Raw genomic sequence first — 22,695 nt, 5'->3', positions numbered from 1 at the left:
AATTTAATAACACCATAAGTCGAATGCAGTGAACAAAGAATATGGGTACAGTCAGACCTCAAGTCAGTAGTCAAGTTACTGCAAAACTCAATTAGTACACACTCTCTCTTTGAGAGGTAAAAGTCAATGCTCACAAGCACATCTCTATTTTTAAGGCAAGTTTTCGAAGTTTCATTTACTATAATGCTATTAATAAAAAAAGTAAATGCTATTAATAAAAAAAATAATTCAGGTTACTTGAGCCCTTAACAATAACTGAGACACAATTTTACAATTTTCCTCTCAAGAACAATCTTCAGTTTAACCTACAGCATTATGATGTACCCTTTGCTACTAATAACAGTTTACTATAAAGCTTCAGCATTCCAGCCAAGTACATTCCTCTAATTCTAGTGAACAAAAGCAGCTTCCAGAAGTTAAACAGAATTCATATGCATATAGCAAAGTATCACAATATATGAGGCCAACTGTAATAAAGGAGAGCAAATATCATATGGTATATGCACATATGATATTGCCCACCACCCAAAAGTAATTAGAATTTGCATTAGTGCAGAATGAGAAGAGACCAGAGAAGCACTAAACATGTCCACATCATATCAGCTTCTGTTCCAGAATTTAAAGCAGAAGAATATGCTTACTGCAGCAGGAATAAAGAAACCAGCTGCAGTGATACTGCAGAATCATGCAATCACCAAGGCTGGAAAAGACCTCCAAGATCAAGTCCAACCAACCATCAATATTTCCCTCTGAACCTTTTCTCTTAGTACCTCGCCTAAATGGTTCTTCAACATCTCCAGGGATGGTGAATCCATCACCTCCCTGAGCAGCCTGTTCCAGTGCATCACCAATGAATATTTTCTAATATTTAAGACTCCTAATATATACAGCATTTTTCCTAATACTCAACCTCGCAGAAAGGCTTTCTTAGGCTCCATGTCATTCAACAGAAACGTCTCCACTACAAAGGTGACCTATCTGGATATTATATACACAGAATAGCCACTCCAACAGACAACATCCATTTCTGATAGAAATAAACAAGAATAAGAGAAGAACTTAAAAGCATAGAACTCAGAATATATGAGCACTGGGTATTTGATGGAAAGCATTAAATAAGAAATACCATTTTATAACTGTTTTAGTGTAATTGGAAGTTGTATAATATAGTATCAAGAGACCATACCATCACCTAAAGATAAATAAGGGATAATCTCTTATTAGCACATAATTGAGCTTTTAATAATTATAGTGCATGCTAAACAGCTATTTCCAAACCGTTTGAGGTAAATCCTTCACTTTAAATCAATGTGCCATTGAAAGATGAGGAAGCAACAGCAGATGGCTACCTTTCTTAGCAAAGGGCAAGTCAATGCACAGCATGCATTATACTCTATACAAATAATAAAAAACCTGAACTGAATGTGCAAAGTACTTTGAGAAAATAAGATGTATTGAATGTCATATATTGACTGTCTAGGGAAAGCAGAATGTTAAAGAACACAAAGAAGTTTCTAGTGGATTAAAATTACTGAAAGGTCTGTATCATGCACATAAAGCTTTAGCTTTTCTGCTATCATCATAATTTAGGCAAAGAACCACAAAAACAATCATGAAAAGTTAACAAAACATTTCATAAACCATCTTTCAAGCATAGCACAAGAAGTTTGAGGAAACCTTGGAACATCACTTTAACGTTCCAAAACAAACATTTTGGCATTGTGGTTGATGTTCCTATGAGCATGGAGAAAAATAATATTAATAACAATTAAGGTGTAGAGTTCCACACACAAACATCCATGTTAGAAACCCCAGAACACCTAAACAAGCAGTGTTTTGAAGACTGCTCAAAGCTGAAGAAAATACAGTGAAGTCTCCCTGAAACTTGATGTAACTTGGGCTGTTTTAACATTTTGAAAATTAGATAAAATCCACCAGTGAAATGGATCTGCTTGATATGTATGCAGTGGTTACATAAAATTTTATATTTGTTTTCAAATTATACACACCTAGTGATGCTTTTAAGGAGCAAATGGAAGTGTACTTTGATATTCTAGGCAGAAGATATTTCCTTGTAGTAGAAAAAGTTACCAGGTTTCCATATCTTGCAGATCCACTTATGCCATTCCTTGGAGTCTAGGCTTTCTGAAAAGCTGCTCGATGCTCTGATGCCATAATGTGCATCAGATGACATTTGCCCTTCTAAAACTCAAAAGAACACTATTTTTGAAATACAACTTGACCATGCTACGTTTATTAATAGTCATGTCTTTGTAGGACTTACAGAAGCTTTCTTTCAGAATTCAATTTCCATCATCAAAAATTCCTTAAGAACTGTACATTAGCATACATGCTTTAAATAAATTTTACTTACTAGATTTTCTACAGATCTCAACAGCACAGCAGTCATTCTTTCTCACAAAGGTTATCTTTTACTATATTTAGAGAAATTAATAAAAACTTATAGGTACTTTATTTCCATAACAAGAAAGACTTAGTGTGGTAATCATCAATTCTTTTCTTTATGAACAGGAAGAAAATTAACATCAGAAACTCAAGATTTTCCCCTACATTACTTCACTCTACTGCACGCATACATTAGTAAAAAGCATCGTTCTTACCTATAACTTCTCATTATTTCCCTAAAACTAGTAAGAGACCCATACAAGTGAACAGAATATTTAGATTACGAAACACCAGTCACTCAGAATCAGAAGCACAGAATACCTATTTAAATCATACCTATACACTTTAAAGCTATTCATAAAGTCAGAATCTACTTTTCTGATGTTACCTCATGTTTCAACTAGAATTTTTAGTACACAGCACCAATGCAGAAAAGAATTGATAAGCTTTCACATTAAGCAAAATGTTACTGGTTTTCACTAAGCACTGAGTAAACATTAAGTTCCACCTTCATAAAGTGTAAGTGAAAGTTTTACAGAAGGGAGTACTGCTGTACTCCTTAAGAACTGTTCAAAACTGTAATACAAGATGAAAACAATGAATTGTTATACTGCTGTCACTTTTGTTCCTCATCATTCAAAAAGAGTCCCTTGTCACTATGCACCTTCAGTATACTTCTCAGTAGTTACGGCTGGAGTTAAACACACTTTCCCAAAAGCAACAACTCCCTGTTAAGCATTGCTCCCTCACTCTCATTAACAGGACCTCCCGGGCTGAGGATGCCATACTCTCAGATCTGCCAGAGTGACTATATACAATTCCTTCTACCTAGTTCTGTTGAAGTGATCCAAGCTTAAAAAGCAACAGGCAAGAAGTTAGGAATAAGCAAATAACCCCACATTTTGACAATACTGAGTTAGAAAGAAACTATACACTAGTTGTTCTGGCAGTTCTGAGGGTGCAGGAACAAACCACAGGAAATAAACTTCAGCAAGTTTGCCCAAAGCCTGAGAAAATCACAGAGCTCACAGCCTTCTACAGATGCCTACTTTGCAAGTTACACAAGTGAGAAAACCCTCTGCATACAGAATGCGCAATTTGCAAAAGGTCACAACTTGGTCAAATCAATACCAATTTTCACTCCAGCACTCAAAAGAACTTCACATTACAATTTTCAGCTTTTCCACTACCAGCAGTTTCAACAGTGGGGAAAAAAAAAAGAGTTGTAGACAGGTGAAACATCCTGTTTATCTACCTCCAAACATTGCTCCCCTTAGAGAGTTGTTCCAGCTTAATCAACTCAGAGAGAAATAAACCCCTCAAAAAAACCCAAACAACTGACAGGTAGAGTTATCAGGAAGCTACTAATGACAGTACAAAAAGAAGCACACAATGTCAATTATAAGTACTTGCTGCTCCCGTGTAGAATTTTGTCACACACAACAGATCAATTCATGGAGCCACTGCTGGATAGAATGCAGCAGCCATCCAACATCCCTCAACAACCGCATGATCATCTCAAGAATAGGAGAGAAGAAAAAAAATATGAATGTAAGAACACTGACTGCTTATTCCAGATGTGATGCGTTTGCTTATGACACTAAAGGTCACTCCCACCCTAGCAGTAAATTTCAACTTCTACATACATTCAGACTTTTAAGATAGAAGGAATTGTCTACACACTTTAAACAACCCTTGGCTTTTTTATCTTTCTAGAAAACACCATAATCAAACAAGTGAGCTATATCAGGTCTCCAGATTTTGAAAGAAGAATTTAAAACTAATTCCAAGTTCTTACTAAGATTTGTTCAGGAAATTCCACAGCCTTGGAAATCACAGAAATTCAACTGAACATTAGATACAATCATAGAAGTCCATTTACAGAGACTTCTTCAAAAATATAGTTTGTTCCCTTTAATAAATAGCCACTTTAGAAAAGACAATTTGTAATCCCAGTAAAAGGACTAAGAAATCAAGTGATATCTAGATGACTAACAAAGTAAATAAGAATAAAGGCAGAAGGAGGAGATGCAGCCTCCATAATCACTGCAGACAATAAGTAGTATCAATTAGACCCCTATTTGTTTATTTTTATTGAATACTAAAAGCCATACTTGTTCACAGAATCATTGGAGTTGGAAGGTACCTTTAAAGGCCATCTAGTCCAACTCCCCTGCAATCATCAGGAACATCTACAGCTAGATTAGGTTGCTCAGAGCCCTGTCCAGCCTGACTGTGGATGTCTCCACAGATAGAGCATCCACCACATCTCTGGGGAACCTGCTCCAGTGCTTATTGTAAAGAAAAAAAATTTCTTCCTCATAGCTAATCGAAATCTCCCATTTTTCCTTGTCCTATCACAACAGACCCTGCTAAAGCATCTTCTTTCTTACAGTCCCTCTTTAGATACTGAAAGGCTGCACTTTGGTCTCTCACAAGCCTTCTCTTCTCCAGGCTGAACAGCCCCAGCCTCCTCAGCCTGTCCTCACAGAGGAGGTGTTCCACTCCTGTACTGAGGACACTGCATCTAGAAATTAGAGCACATGTAAAGATCCACCTCTTGCCTTGTTTGATCAGGTGAGGACTGAAGCTGCCCTAAGCTCAGCAGAAGTTAACCTGTACTATCAATTGCCCTTGTTCTGCCCACTTCTGGTTCACCCACTGCAGTTACCTTTCCAGAATTGAAGATATCTTTCACAAGCAATAGAGATATTAGGTTTCTTCTTTATATTTTCTATTTCAAGACAAGTGATAAAACACACAATTTCAATCTTTACCATTTGTTAACAGTGCTTAAAACAGGATTTTAAAATGTAAAGCTCCCTAAAACTCAAGCAAAGCAATGCTTACAGGCACTGGTATAATGTAAAAGCTATAGCATAAGAATATAGCTAAACGGTCATTGAGGAAGCACCATCACCCACAACCCACCTCATAAGCAGATTTTGATCCCAATTACACAGGAACACATCAGCCAACATTACAACACAGCTGTTCAATCATCCACCTTTCATTTTTCTGGCACCACTTGCAGAATAACCTCCCCCATGCCTCTGAAGTGTGCTCTGACATATGTAACAACTACAGTCTGCACTTGTCACAGGCTTGCAGCAGTCACCTAAAGTAGAATAAGTGCAGCTCTGCACAGCCCTCCCTAATTATATCATTTTACTAAGCACTCCAATCTTTATGTTCAATCATTCTTTACCATCTTTCTTACCTAAATGTGTGTGATAAATCATCCTGATTAATGTATTCCTTTGGAAGAAGGAAAACAAAGACAGTTATTGCTAGTCTCCTGTTCTCTTTTAAAATCATTCTGAAACACATTTTATATGTACATTAGTAATGAAGTATTTTAAAATTGATTTTCTAGAATCGATAACTACATACATGAGATGGTAGCACCTACAGGAACAACGTTTGCATTTTATTTCTACTGTCATTCTGCTTCATTCCCCTGTGTTTAACCTTGAAATCCAAATGACAACGCTCCCTACATCATTGCCTGCAGACATTCCCGCTGAATCTGGAGGAGTTGAAGTATCAGTGCCTGACAGGGTTTGCTCTTTGATCAGCTCAGGTGGTGCAGAGCCAGCTGGCTGCAGTTATTCTGTTGCCCAGGGAACAACAACTCAAGTGTATACTTCCTAAATCCACACAGGCGGCCCTTCTGCAGCTCTGCCACAGCAACTCTCACTGTGCGAGGCTGAAGTGGTGAAGCTGCTATAGCTGCAGCCCAGCTGGTGCCCATTAGTGCTCTCAGTATGACAGGAACAAGCAGCAAGTGTGCAGAAGCCTCCTTCTCACCACTGACAGAGTTATCACTCTTCCTTATTAATGAATGTAAACATCCTTCTCCTAATAAAATGAAAAAAGTCAAACCCAACATGATTTAAGTATGCTTCCTTCTAAAGAATAACCTTTTCCGTTGATTCATAAAAAGATAAACCATATTCTCTTTAATCAGCTTGTCTTTTACAGGCAGAAGAAGATGAGGAGAAAAAAAACATCATCCTGTTTCTGGGTTAAAAATTTCAACAATAGAGCTCCAAGCAGGCGTAACCTTCCATTTTACATTTTTTCAGAAATACATGGAGCTGAGGTAAAGAATAAAACATCATAGGCAGCTTAATTTTTCTTTTCAGCATTTTTAAGCTATTAACATGCAGCTTCTTATTTTGTAAATGTATACACAGAAACAGAGCAGAAATACAGCAGCTCACTATGTATCCTATAGAAGTATGCTTCCAAGAGGAGCCGAAAAAAGAATTAATAGAAACATGCTCCAGTCAGGTCTAGCCCAGAGGTATACATATACAGAGAACATCTTCCATGCCTACCTGGTCTTTCATGACTTCCAACACGTGGAAAATGCTGGACAAAGCTTTACTGTTAGCATCAGAGTACAAGCGACCATAAATTCACATCTACTGCACAATACAACACATACAACTTGAGCACTAGACACCACGTTTGCATTGTATTTATAAACGTATTAGGAAATATTAAAACCCTTGCATCCTGGAGAGAACACAATCTAAAAGCATGCAAAGCAGTGGATATGATGTGAAGAAACAGGTAAACCAATCACATAATATGGGACTATGAGACAGAACCTGCAGAAAGCATGCAGTCAGCAGGCTGAAAAACTGGAGAAGGCATAAACTGAACTCTTATAGTCTGATGTTTCCTGTGCAGAGGTGATTTGAGACAATATTTCAGCACATACTTTTTCTCTGGGTTGTGCTATGCAGATGTTTATATACCCATTTGAGGGAGCTCAAAATTTATCGACCGCACCTCTGGAATTCTGCCATTGGAGGACAGCCCGAGATAAGAACTGTAACCCTCACTATACCGATGAGCCAAACTTCACTCCAGGCAAAATCTGGCTACAGCACTGTAAAAGCGGCTTAGCAGCACTAACAGGCATGCTTGCTTTCTGAAACTCCAGAGGACCAGATCTCGTAAGTCAGAACCATGACTTACAATATCTTTGATTCATCAAATATCCCTGTCTAGGCAGCAGAAAAGAATGAAGAGACTAGCTCTAACTACTCGCTTTTGTTTGCGATGATCTTCCTAGTATTGTTACCACCAGCACACCATAACAAGGTATCAGCTGGCCATACAAAAATCACTGTTAGAGTTTACCCTGGGCTGAGGAGATCTGCACAACACACCAATAAAAGTCAATGAACCATACACACTGGCTTCCATCATCACTAAGGCTAGTGAAGCAGAACACTATTATCAACATTGCCCTTTTTTTGTATGCAGAAGTACCAAAGAGAAAGCTGCAGTCTCAGAGGCACTCACTTGCATCACCACCAAAGCCACAGCAGCTGTCAGTTAAGTAGGGCTAGATGATAGCAATGCATTAACATTCCCACTCGATGTTTCGTGAGATATTAAAACACTACACTCCTTAACAATTTAATGGCAACTGAGAACCACTTATCCCCTCCACTGAATCACACCATCACCAGACCGTTGCACATTCAATGCTCTATTTAAGCAGGCTTTAGCCTACTATTACTGCATGTAAGCTCCAAAGACAAAGATTACTTGAAAGTTCACAGAAATCTAATTCAAATAGGACAGATGTCACTACATCCAAAATCAGTTGCATATGTGGCTACCTCAAACTGGCAGGATTAAGTTCTAACTAACACCTTGAATTGAAAATATAAGTTTACTACACCTAAGACTTTTGCAAATACTTAATCACAATAGAGATCCAGAAGAGTAACCACTATCAACATAAACTTACTTCTAGCAATGGCCTGTGATTGAAATGGTAGACCTCAGAGTCATAATTTGACTAAGTTTTCACATTACCTCATCTATTTAGGCAGATAACATCCATTTGATCCCACAGCAAGCAAAACTAGTCAACGAAAGAAAAAAACAATAATAAACTGAATACAATTCAAAATATGGCCACATAATTATTATTGAAAAGCTAGTAGATCATTGTGCTTCAACTCTGGTAGGATCTAGGCATCACACTGGCACCTGCTTGCAGCCTCCACAGAGAGATAAAGAGATAAGGAAGAGAATGCACAAGAACTCATGGGTCAAGATAAACACTGTTTACCAGGTAAAGCAAAGGCTGAGCACGTAAGTAACACAAACTGAGGAATTAATTCACTATTTCCCATCAGCAGACAGACTTTGTCTCTCCTAGGAACACAGGGCTCATCACACACAATGGTTTCTTGGGAGCACAAATGCCACCACTTCAAATGACCCATTTCTTCTTTCCCCAGGGTTTTATGGTTCAGCATGACACCATATGGTATAGAACATTCGTTTGGCCAGTTTGAATCAGCTGTCCTGGTTTTGTCCTCTCCCACTTCTTATGCACCCCCAGCTCCTCACTGGCAGGGCAACACAAGAAGCTGAAATGTCCTCAACTCTGTGTAATGCTAATCAGAAACAACTAAACATCTGTATGCTATCATCTGTTTTCAACAGAAATCTGAAATGCAGCATTGTACCAGCTACTACAACGAACATTAACTCTGTTCAAGCCAAAAGTAAGATACAGCAAGATGTGATATCACCTCAATTTCAGACATGAAGTACAAATACTAGGATAAGAAAGTTGATTTTGCTAATACAAGAAATATGTTACTAAAGTTTTTATTATTTGAATTCCATTTACCTGATATTAACAGATATTAACAGCTAGTGCATCCAGGAAGCCCAGAAAGGACAGAGTAAATCTTGTTCTATGTTAGTTTAATTAGCATTAAAAGTGGCTGACTAACTGCTAATAACTATTAGCTGTACTGCTATAACTAACAGCTGCTAATAACTACTCAGTTTCATTTGTTTACAACTCAGAAGTGCTCACGGGAGAGAAACCCCAACATAACTTTTTAATGAAACTGGAGAGTTACACAGGTCCTCCTTAAATAACTTAAAAACTAAAAAGTCATGAATATAACAAAAAAAACCTGATAAAGTCATCCCACAGTCAATTTTTCAGTGTAGAGACAAGGCAATGTCTTTGCTATTACTGATCAAACAAAACTTATGTTTACTGCATATCTACAATCTCACTGGAATTGCACACTCATAGACAAACACAGGCTCTTCACAAAGTACAGATCAGGAAGGCTCAAGTGGAAAACTGTCCTTTATAAAGAACAGCGGATAGAATGAAGCTCTGTCAATGGATGGTGGGTCTCATCTTCTTTTGTGTAGAAAAGGCAATCTTCAGATAAGAAGGAGCTTCCTATTCCTAGGTCCTGGTCCTCATGTGGAACTCCAACCACCTAAGTGTCCACTGGTAGGAAAACAGAGCAGGATACAAGCAATTCAGGAAGATAGCATTTAACATTGATGATGATGATGACCAGTGAGACAACATGGGAGAGGTGTACTGTTGGACCTCACAATGACATAGCCACAAAAACATGCTCAGAGATATGCAGGTTTCACAGAATCATCACAGACCCGTAGGTATTGGAAGGGACCTCTGAAGATCATCAAACGCAAGGCCCCTGCTAAAGCAAGTTACTTCGAACAGGTTGCACAGAAAAGTGCCCAAGCAGGTTTTTGAGTATCACCAAAGAAAGCAGTCTCTATAACCTCCATGGGCAGCTTGTTCCAGTGCTCTGTAAACCTCAAAAGTACAGAAGCTTTTTCTCATGTTCATTTGCAATATTCAAATATTCTCTGAATAGCTTTAAAACTCATCCTCTGAAATATTTCAGTGGAACGTGGAATTTCTCTAGCTGATAATGCCAGCCTTTGAGGACTGTCGTGCTATGCTTCAAACAAACCAACTCATACCTCTGTATGTTAGCTGTTGTCTGCCTTGTACATAACAAAGGAAAAAAATGACACCTTTTCTTTGTCATAATAACAGATGGCAATTTCAGTGCAACATCATGCTTACGTTCATACTTTGGCAAGTACAGCAGCAAAGCAGGGAGTCAGACAGAAGGAATTTGAAGAACAAAACACCTCTGAGGTGAACTATCATACATAGTACAAACACGACAGGGGGAAAAGTTTTCTCCCCTAAGAATACAAAGCAGTAGGCAACACTGATTAGACATTATGAGTAAGCAGTAGGAGAGGACTAAGCAGTTGTAAATGTTTAATCAAGTAACAGACGTTACTTGAACGAAGCAGGCTGATTTAGTTGAAGTCAGACTGGGAAAATCATCTCCACAATATTTCTCTGAACAAACATGGTGATAACAAGACTGAATTGCATACATTTAAAGAAAAAACTGCAGAGGATTGCAACAAACATACACTTTACAGTCTGTAAGGAATTAATGCTGCAAGACATCAGTATACACCCAGACACCCAAAAGAACCATAACCACTTTGTGATGCTGATGGACAGAAAGATGAAGACACTCTCAGTGATCAGGACTAGGCTGGGGAAACAAGCTCAGTAAAACAAGTAAAACACTCAGGATCTCAAGAGGCAGAACCATCCGCTAAATCAAGACAGAAGATGTTCTACCCATTGATAATGGATATTAGCATTTTTTTAAAAAAGTCTTTTAGACTTCTGTTTTATTAAGAACTCAGCAAGAGAAAACAGAAGGACTACTCTAGATCAGCAAGCCCATTAAACAAACAAGCAAACAAAAACATTTCAGCAAAGGACCACCCTGGATTTTCAGGAAGTTGAAGCACATACCCTGTGAGAGATGAAGAAAACAAACAAGTTGAGTTTGCTGTCCCTAGAAAAGATGAGACCTCATAGGGACCCAAGAGGAACCTTTCAAGGACTTCTGAGAAGTTTCTCAAGGGGATAGACAGATCAGGTCTCTTCACTGGGGGGGAACAAACAAAAACGAGGTGCAACAAGGAAAAAGCTGAAAAAAGAGAGGTTGTGACTGGATACAAGCCAACAATTTTTTCCCCCATTATTCAGACAGCCAGGCAGTGGAGCAGCAGATGCTCAGAGAGCCTGTGCAAATTCCATTCTTGAAGATTTACCACAAGCAGCCACGTAAGAATCTGAAAAATTCGGTCTGATCTCACTGTGAGCTCTGCTTCACGTAGAATGAAGAACTAGAGACCCTCTGACATGCTTAACAACTCACACCACCCTGTGATACTTAAACTGTGAACAAGTGCTGTTTGTCTACTAGATGGCCACACACTTACACAGTGGACAACAAAAGTATGCTGAGCCACAGAAGTCTTTACAATGCCAGAAAAGGCAGATAGATATCAACTTCAAGTTCTCTCATTCCCTGTAGCTATCTGCTACTTCAGTGGCAGAAACATATGCAACAGTTCCTCATTTTCACATCAATTAGTCAGAAACACTTAAGGTTGCAAGATACAACCTAAAAAACAAGTGAGAAACAGAATTACAGTCACCTTCTAAGTATTTTAACTAGTTTTCATGGAAGCACAGTAGGGAATAAATAGTCTATAGAAAGAAACATTTTCCTTTCAAAATATAAACTGGAACTTAGTACAACTTGATATCATCAGGTGGTTAAATACAAATCTAGATTTGTTCCTTATGTATTAGAAAATGTAACTACTGAGTAAAGAGTTACAAGACGCTTCAGACAAATTCTAATGTTTTTTAGATCAGCAGGAGAAGGAAAAAACTACATATCTTCTGTGTTCTTTTAAGAGGCCACCAAGCAAGCAAATCTTTTCAGCATAAGCAGGCTACATTTTCACGGTAGAAAAAGGGCCACAGAATGAAATATGAAAAAATGAAGTCACAATATCTCTTAATGTTTAACCAATGGAATTTGCACAGAATACTTGGTTTCACTTGCATAATTCAGGAGTAACTCTGAATATACACCGAAGGAAAAGCTAGCTTCTAGATTTCACTTACCAACAAGATAGTGGGACAAGAGTGCTTAAATGTACTACAACACAAGATGTGTTATACACCAATAGTTACTTACTGCAGCAATGTGCTGAGCAGATACACAGGGAGAGCATGCCTTTTTTTTTTCCAGTTACTATACTGGATCAGTTCAATATTTGAAAACTGAGCTAAAAAAAAAAACTGAATCTAGAAAGCAGTTTCTCGTGATCTGCTTTCAAAAAAAAGGAATACAATGAAATCTTCTAATGCCAAAGGATAACTCAGATTGCCTCCCAGTGCAAGTTCTAGTTCTGCAGCAAATTATCTACTCTTTTCAATATCATTACCATGCTGTAATACTCCTAAGATTTCCATGCTAGTTTCCCATCACGTGCATCAAATAGTTAACCATTTCACATAACATCTCATAGGAAGTACTTCAATGGGAATGCTACAAGTACCATTTAACCACAATTTATAGAAAAATAGCAGGTACAACTTAAGAACACAGAGAATGACAACAAAAAACACAAGCATATCGATTTCTTCGCCCCAAACTACAAGAAGCTTTCTTCCATACAATTCTCTAATAGTGCTCTGGAGGGCACCAGACAATACTGAGAGATGAATAATTCAAGTTCACTAGGTCCCAATCCATGTCTGCATTGTAACTCCAACTTACTCAAAGTGCTGCTCAAAGATTCTCCTACACAGAGCATTTTCATTACAGAGAAGGACAGTGAAGCCAGAGAGGCCCATGTGAGCTGTTCACTTTGCTACTAAGCAATTGAGAGCACCACCAGAAGCATTATTTCCAATTACTCCTACTGGTGAGATTTCACTGCTGGAAATTAAACACACAGGTGTATGTTGTGAAAAGTATGATATGCTCCACTCAAAGCAGATTCGAGGTTTGAAATAAATGGATTTTAAATAGAAGTTTTATTTTCCTTTTTAAAATCCAAATCAAACAGCAGTTTTGTATGTGTGTATTATACCAGTTCTCCATAACCGCTGCACAGTGGCACCTATCTTGTCTGCAGGAACAAAAACAATGAAGAATGTTTGCACATATGCATGCCTGCATGCGCAAGAACTCTTAACAGCCTTCTTCTCCACTTGCGCTTTCTTTCGCCCTCTGGTGGCTTCCTGTGTTCCTACACACAATCAAAGTATAAATCATAATTTTAAGAGGCAAAAAATACATTTGCATTGGGAAAACAAACTGTTCCAGATATCTGTCAATTATTTGATTAAGAAACTGAGTTCTTAAGACTAAGAGAGGCAAGCGCAAACATGATGATACATAAAATTATTTTTCAAGTATTTAATTTCAAAATAGTCTGAGAGAAAGATTTAACCAACATTGAGAGCTGGCTTTTTTCCATCACTTGTGTTACACAAAGAATACTTTCCTGGCAGTGGTGACTGACTTAAAAAATCTCTAAATTGCTATGCTTGAGAGATTATTTTTTCTTGCTCCAACACATGAAACTTTATCCTAATTTTAGGATAATTAGGATTTATAATGAGGTTCTGAAAAGCTAAAGCCAGAAACAGAACAGGTATTTCATTGTAAGCTTCCTAAAGAGAATTACTACTATGGAAATATAAACATGTAGTCTACTGCTGATATCATTTCAGGTGATTCCATGCCATGCAGAAGGCAGGAACTTAAGAAGAATTCCTGAAAACATGGTGGTAAAAAAGTGACAGATGAATTTCACTGTTAACATCTTTCTTCACATGCATTAACACCAGAAGAATTATAATAGAAGGAAGAAAAATAAAGTCATCCTGAAATGATGCTGTACTCAGACTGATTGTTTTTCCAAGTTGTATCTTTCTCAGTGCCGCTGCTGACAATTCTCTAGAAGAAACGTAAAATAGTAACTACAGAAGCCAGCAAAACATTTGCCAACTTAATAAAAGACACAAAGAACAAAACAAATAATTATTTTACAGCTCTGTGAAATTTTGGTATGCCCATTCTTCAAGTACAGAATGCAATTTCAATATTTTTAACTAAAGTATGGCACAGCAGAACTGGTAAGGGCAACATAAAGAGGATGGAAACGTTCAGCGGGTTGGAACTACTTCATTAGGAAGGAAAATGTCCTTGAAAGAACTAAATTCACAGAAAATAGTGGAAAAATTTTAAATAATAATCCACTACAGTTAAAGTACTGCAAAGTGTCACTTGGCAAAACAGTACAAAACAGGTTCAGCAACAAAGGGCAGGGAGCTCGAGCCTTGAGAAGTAGACTATAGTTGATTGAGGAAGATGGCCTTTGATCAGCAGGCCAGGACTACTCAATTTGGAAGGAAAAAGTACATCCATCACACTTAAAGTTTACTTTCACAGAACTGCAGATCAAAGGTATAACAGTTCTGTACCTCATCAATCCACTCCATACAAAGAACAGCTTCTACCAACAGATAATTGCGTTAGTCCTGTTTTCCACCTCTAGGTTTCATGCCAGAACTTATATCCAAGCAAATGTTTAATTCTACATATGCCAAGATGATCTCAATAACTAATTCTGACCTCTGTTCTCCTAAAACTATATTAAGTTCCCGCCTCTCCTGACCTATCTTGGAGATAAGGTAGGAAACATCTCTAAGTAGCTCTTCATCCATTCCCCCTAGATCCCAAAGTGGAAACGAATAGGAAGTGAGTAATATGATGCTTTGTAATAAACAGACGTTAAAGAATCTACATTTCAAAATAAAAGGAAAGCACAGATACTGAAATACTTCTGATCTTTATGGAATATTTTACATGAAATTATTTTCCATTTAAAAGGTGAAGAGCTCTTGGATAGCTACCAACCTCTTGCAAATTTGAAGATGAACTTATCTTCAGTTTATATTGCATATCACTATTCTTACTGATTTATACCATTATTTGAAGAGTACAACCCTGACATTCATCCCATCCCACCATTATTCTCTTCTAATATTCAAAAGAGTATTTCTACCTCCTTAATTACTTTGTCACCTCTCATTCATGTTTTTGAAAGTGTCATTACTGCAGTATTTTAGAGTAAGAAATTTACAGGCAATTGAATGGAACTAATAACAACAAGAAAGGAAATCTAAAGATTCCAGAACTGTTCTGACAGATTTTTTTTGTTAAATACTGCATTCTCCATTTTTATTACTGGGCTACAGTGAACAAAGTAATACCAGTCAAAATGCAAATGCAATGTGCCAGCTTACTGACACCTTTATTACTGTAGCCCCAAATCCTATGCACTTTGTATCTTGCTCATACAACAATCCATCTAAAAACTTAATTTGAACCACATTTAACAAACTTTTAAAGTTAGAAGACTACTAACAGCACTTTTCCCCCTTAGTGTTCACCTTTAAAGCTGCCAATAGAAATCTAAATCCTGTTAAAGAAAAAAAAGCCCACTACTTTATTTTTAATTCAGTTGACTTGCCACAGTAGAGTAAAAAGATGATGCATCAACATGTCAACTGACTAGCAGTGCATAGTTATATATCAATGCTTATATACTTATAATATTTAGATAAAAGTATACATTTTACAATACCTTCTCCCCCCATCCATATTTTAACATAGCTTTTCCTATACCTAGATTCTTTCACATACTTACATACGTTTCTTCACTTTGTCAGGCAATCTGGGATAAAATATAGCACTCATAATTCTTAGTGCTCACAGTATCAAACAGCTACTGGACTCATTTTCAAAATGAAACACTAAAGTATAACAATTGTCCAAAGTAGAAGAGATTTGCTTATACAAGTTATGCTAACAGAACACATGAAAATCATTAGGTTCATAGTTTGTTATGCTAGTATTTCACTTCCCACCACCAAACTCATTTAGAACTTTAGAAAAATCATACGAATTATCACAGAATTTTACTTGTTACTAAATTGGTAACAACATTTTATCTGCAGGGTTCCCCAAGTCTTGGCTACATCCACACTATCATTTGAAAACAAGACAAACGATCTTTAATGGCAGCAACAAATGACAAGAAGCAGAAAACCAGGGTCACCTCTGATCAGTTTAGTGGCTAATAAATTAAACAGCTGCACTTCAATATCAGTGAAATTTATTTATCTCATAGTTTGTCACAAGATTTTTCTTCTCATTAGGGGCACAAATAATCTACAGTAGAAATCCCACAATCTTACGCCTCTTCCACTTGAGCTCAAGGGCAAGTAAAAATATTTCACTTATTCATGAAGCAGGAAAAAAAATTAAGCTCAACAAATTCCATATGGAGAGTTACATCATCAGATTCAACATTAACATCACTCCTTTTGAAGGTTTTCTAGCTATATGATTCAGTGAAAAAAGCTTCATGTTGAAGCACTGAAAACATACACCATAACATCATCATATTTATTAGTAGTGAAGTGCTTGAAAACAAAAACACATGAACTTCCCCATCCAAGAGTACCTTGGAACTTTTAAACAAGATTCACATAAATTCAAGGCCTCTCTCGACCATCATTAAAAGATCAAAACATCATTAAATTAGTGTTCTCTGGCATCCCATCCCTAACTCAAAAGACTTACATCTTTCCATTTAATTCTTGACCCCACAAATAATACCCAATTACTAGCTAAGTATGAATATCAGCTTCCCCTCATACAGTTTCTCACGCAGATGTTAGCAAAATGGTTAGCATGTCAAATTGAAAAAAGCATCTCTTTAAAATAACAGAACAAGTGCAGTACGTAAAGACAAATACATAAGAGTTTTAAATGTTTTGAATGCTTGATTTGTTTGCACTACTACTTGAAATAAGTTGTCTGCTGAATCTAGTACTCATTATTAGAACCCCACGCCTTGTGCTTTCTGTTACATGTACTGCTATTTAGATTCATCAATACTCGTTTGAGAATCGGATCTTGTTTTCTTCAGAATGCTTACGGCTGATGGTTCTAAATGAAGATGCATGAAGTACAAAAGATAAAGCCTGGCATTTCTAAAGCAGATAGAGCAAACCAAACCTAGAACAAAGAAGCTAGAATAGAAAACATGCATATGAATTAATAGGTCCAATAATGGAGATTAGAAATATCACAGAAATTTAAGTGTTGTGCTTCACAGACATATCCCCTCAATAAGCTCTCTTCTAAAGAGATTTCGCCAATTAAAATGCATACTGCTGTAAGGAACGTCTCTTGTGGCACATTAGGATAACATCTTAAATTTATTCCTTCCTTAAAAGGCAATAGGAAGTTATATATGGTCATCATACCAGCTAAAACAACATTTGCCTTCAAAAATAGATACAAATTGAATAAATTAAAAGTAGTTAACATTACTCGGTGATCTTTGTGAGTACTTCTCAACTCAAGATATTCCATTAAGTAGGACATTAGATAAATTAAGTACTGGACTCAATCTCTCATCAATTTGCTGTTCAGTTACACAGGGGAAACAGAGGTGAATAAATTCTGCAAAGTGTTTCACAATATTCTATAGAGCAAAGTATTCTTAGAAAACAAACTAAACCAAACAAAACTCCCTCCTCATTTCCCCTATCCCATCACATCACCAACAAAACATCTCAGAAAGGCTAGATAAACTTGATTTGGTTTTCCTGTAAAGGAAACTTCCTTCCGAAGTTTCTGATGAAAACTTTCAGATATGCTTTGGCAGTGATCAATGGAGAAGTTATGGTAGTTGTCAGGAAGTTGGTAAGACAGTACAAAGAAAATAAACACATCACATCAATATCATTTCAGTGAACTCTCAGCCAGACCAGAATGCCCACTGAATTGGCACTGAAGAGGGAAGCAGCCCTTTATTACTTTTATAGCTGTTTTTAAAGATGCACAATTGAGTCACAGAAGAAATTCAGCCCAGGTGAAATAGAAGAACCTGGTAGCCCCGCAACTTTTCTACCAAGAGGTTGAGCAGTAGGAATAGACACCTCTATAGATGACAGATGCATGACATCTGAAACTCAGTCTTAATTCATGTATGCTTAGACTGTATTTTCATGAAAGATACACTAGAACATACTAGACTGAACATTTACTCAGATTGACAGCACAGATTTCTTACTTGTCAGCAAGAAAAACTACCCCCCTACTCAAGTGATGCAAGGGGATTTTCCAAGCCTTAGAACAGAAAATCTTCACACCTGCCTTGCCTAGGAAAGGCATGAAGATCCTTAATATAAACAGCTGTGCACTTAGTGCTACGGGTACACAAGGAGCACTCCTACTGTTTTTGATGAGATATTTAGATAATTTATAGTTCTCTGTGGGTATATATGCATTAAACATATGACAAATAACGCTATATGCAGACAATCTGCAGTTTTAAAGGGAGCTTTATGCTGGCAAGGTGCCATTTTGAAAGCCATTTGCTTTCACTTTAAAAATCAAACATACAAAACAATAAAACCTAAAATAACAGGAATACTTTATTTGACATATTTAGCATTGACCAGGTAAGCAATACTTTGGTTTTGCTGCTTTCTTTGATACAAATACAAACAGACTTGTAACCAAGACTATCTAATGATAGAAAATGAGAAGAAGGATGAGGTGTAAGTGACAGTACAACAGATCTTCGAATACCTGTACTGATAACTCTTATTTTTGAAGTTCTATACATAGTTGGATGTTTAATCCTTGTGAATTCAAAAATACCAAAACACTTGAAGTTTAAAATTGTTGGAAAGGACTTACTTTTATTGTAGCAAGTTGCTAGTACACCTTTATCTGCAGGACTGGCACTAATGTGCCAGATCTCACCCACTTGATGAAGAAGCACATTTTTGTTTATGATGTTATTTTCATCATCAAAATCTATGATGTGAATCTGCAAATACAATAAAAGAGAACATTAGGTTTTCAAATGTTTTCCTGTGGGTCTTAATTATACACAATGACTGCACAGAACAATTTAATGAGAATTTTATAACTGATATCTACTTTAATTAATTGTTATACTAACAATTTAGTATATCATTGATTTCAGGCAAGATAGCCTTTTCTAGAAAAACAAGCTCTCTCTCTGTTTTGATGAAATACAGTGTTTATTCTTCTCAGTTCTGCAGCTTAAAGCTTGAAGGTGATTTTTCATATTATAGTTAATAGTAATAAGCCACTAGGACTGCAGTTCAACACTTCTTCCAGCAATAAACAGAAATAATAACATCACAATCCTTAGTCTAAATGTCTGCATTAACTCTATATTCCAGGCCATCACATTTAAATATCTTTTGAAGAAAGAATGGGAGAGAAAGGACTTTGTTCCAAAACAGAAATAACTGAAACCTTGTGAGTTCTCTTCAAGCATCAAATCCAGTATATGTACCAAAATATAGAACTATTATTAATCACTTGGAAATACAATCATCTTAGACTTCGAGCAAAGATAAAATACTGAACTTAAAGATTAAGAATCCATACAGTTTCCTTTCAAGAAATACTAGCTATGTCTTAGTAAATCTATATCTCACTTCTGTTTTTATTCTACATAATCTCATTTAAGATTCATTAGTAAAGTGTCAACAATGAATAGAGAAACAAAGACACTTATCTACTGAAACACTGCAAAAGCATTAACTACAGGACATTACAGAAAGTTTTTGTAAAACAGAGAAGCAACTAGACAGGTATCAACTCAGACTATATCGGCAATATTGCATATTACTTTATGAAATTGCTGATGTGTTACCTTTTTTAACCTCTCCTTCAAACTGTCAACTGCTGAATGAGTGCAGTCATCAGCAACTTCCTCAAATCCAGTGCAGGACCTCAACACCTGAAGCACCCTTAACTTAGTCATCCAGGGCACATGAGCAGTCCTGCAGTTGACAAGCACACTGTCCTTTCAAACTTGACTCCGTTTGTTGCCCTGAACTTACAAATCCACCCAGGCATCAGGACAACATCCACCTCCTGCAGCAACTGCATAGCCATCTTCCCATCCAACTTAAGAAGTCACCTTCCTGCCTTTCATAACTCTCCAGGGTCACACCCCTTGGACATATCTACAGTTGCCCTTTATTTTGGTGTTTGTATATTCCTCCTGACCTACTCCATACCCTAAAATCAAGTGCTTCGGTCTCTGAAGAGAACTCTTCCTCATTTAACAGCTTAAATCATTGACTAAGTTCATCAGACACGCCCTGCACTGCTCTCACAGGATGTATTTTGATGTTCTTAACTCACAATGGAATAAATACAATAGATTGCAATTAAACTGCAACATATTTACAACTCTAAAGTAAAACTTCCAACAGTCTCAAGGCATGAACAATTCCTATTATTATTTTTATACATCAAAATAATTATTTGCTTTTGCATCTCCAGCGAAAAGCAGATCCCTCAAACGTACTGAGCATGAAATGAATAAAAAAATTTAAAATCAGAATTTATTTTCTCTGTGCAGGCATAAACAGATCTGCTTTGCTTGTTCTCTATTACCTCAACTGGAGAAAAAAAAAAGAGAAAAACCTTCCATCGGAGTCAATCAAGTCTCATTTGGCAGCTCTGTTGAAGTCCTTAGAGGTATACCACAAATCAAAATCCTATTTACCCCAATTGCACATGTGCTGTGCTTGTGCTGGCTAGGTTAAGAGGGCCATTCAACACAAACTGTGGGAAAGCTCTTTACGCCACCTGAAGCCTTTTGAAATCACAGATACTAATTTGTTCTCTGCTGTCATGTCTTTGTTTCAGCTGACATCACAAATACCAGGAAACTCTACTATAACTATGCTAAATACCAAAGATAAAACGATACTCACAGAAAACATAATAGCACCAAATACAGCACCAGCATGATGCCATGAAGAGAAATACTAGCAGAAAAACATTCAGCTGCAACACCTGTCCTAATGCAAGCCCCAGTTGCACACACTGCCATCCTTTAGTTGAATTACTATTTTTCTAACTTTTCCCAGGGCAGTATGGAAATGAGCTTCAACTTGAATAAATAAGTGCAGTATATAGATGCTATAGTTGAGAATGGCAGAAATGGTTAAGTATTGGTTCACTCAGAACTTTATCAACATGACTGCACTATCGTGAGTAATGGTATGCATTATCATAGTTCTTCTGCAATACAATCTTTGTGGAAAATACCTCTTAAAATTGAACAGATTTTTCATCAGCAGCAACATTAAGGAGCTACCTAGCTCCAATTATGCTGAAGACTCCCTCTGAACACATGCAAGTCCAAACACCGAGGGGAAAAAAGCCAGAGATCTGAAGGCAAACAATTATTTGAGTTTACTAAAAAAAAAATCTGGAGAAATCACTAATTGCTATGGAAATGACTAAGGCAGAGAGACAAATTCATTCAGATCAAAATTATTCTCTCTTCCACTACACAATCTCCATAATTAGTTTATTTACACCAGAGACTGATACAGTGCAGAGAGGGTAATGTGGGAAGTGTTTCAGTTTGAGTGGCCACTGCCATGCTCTGTGCCCACGTAACACCATGCATGAAAACAGTTATGTTGGATTCTAACAAGACTGAAGATAACTCAGTTTTCCGAGAGATTAAAAAAAGGTTACGTGAAGTATACTTTGTGTTTCCAAAAACATACAGTAACTGCATTAAACTAAGAGCAGCAGATGGAACAGGAAAGCTTCAAAAAGGCCAAGTTCTTAATGGATTGTGTGAAATACTGTCAGAGAACAAGTATGAAATTGCATGAACAATTTCACATAGGTCATAGTGAACATAATTTAAAAAAAACCTATATTCAAAGATTGCAAATGTTTGTTTCGGTTTAGAGAATTCCTTTAGAAAAGAAAGCACCCAAACCTCTGCTCCTTCCCCCTGCCCCCCAGTTCGGAAGCAGCAGCTGTTCACATCAGGTGACAGATGCCTGGACAGAAGGTATAGATTTTCAGAGATAACCACCTTAGAAGCACTAAAAAATAAGATTATATTATAGCACTGTAGACTGCTCTCTTCAATAAGCCCCTTCTCTCAAGTGGTATTTCACTGAAGGGTTTTCTCTACCTCTTCCCCATTTGGCAATACACTTGTTGCCTGTTTCACTCTCCACTTTCACGATACTCTAAGAAGCAGCGGAAATATTCTCTCCTATACTTTTATTTTCCTTATTCAAGATCTCCAAACTTCAGAGAAGAGTAAACCACCACTGCTGCTCTCTTACCTGCAACACATCTGGTTTGGGACTGGAAGGGAAGAAACATTCTGTGCATGATGGAGCTGCATGAGGAATACCTCACCATGCAACACTTGGTCAAGCACTAAAGGCTGAAAGCCAGTTCGTAAGTCAGGTCAGGGAACAAAAAAGTTTTTAAGCAAATCTAGAGAACATAGTGCTGAATTAAACAATAATGACTTGAGGCCGAAGGCATTTCTCAGGGATTAGCAACTAGTTGATGGAGCTGATGGCCTGAGGCACAGCTAAAGGCCAATAACCCCCAAAGATTTGTTAATACCCTAGGAAGAGGCTTGCACATC

At 37.1% G+C, this 22,695-nt stretch overlaps 1 protein-coding gene across 1 annotated transcript in view; it reads right to left on the bottom strand.

Moving 5' to 3' along the window:
* Window positions 1-22,695, bottom strand: part of EIPR1 (EARP complex and GARP complex interacting protein 1) — a 59,803-nt gene that overhangs the window by 25,921 nt on the left and 11,187 nt on the right. The window contains exon 3 of the mRNA XM_065730750.1: window positions 18,927-19,059. Coding sequence (XP_065586822.1) covers window positions 18,927-19,059 — 133 coding nt within the window. The remainder of the gene's footprint in view (window positions 1-18,926; window positions 19,060-22,695) is intronic.

Source organism: Cyrtonyx montezumae, unplaced genomic scaffold (assembly GCF_038088225.1).
Source record: "Cyrtonyx montezumae isolate F1298 unplaced genomic scaffold, pur_monq_1.0 scaffold_13, whole genome shotgun sequence".
Taxonomy (NCBI): domain Eukaryota; kingdom Metazoa; phylum Chordata; class Aves; order Galliformes; family Odontophoridae; genus Cyrtonyx; species Cyrtonyx montezumae.
This window is presented reverse-complemented; position numbering and strand designations above follow the sequence as displayed.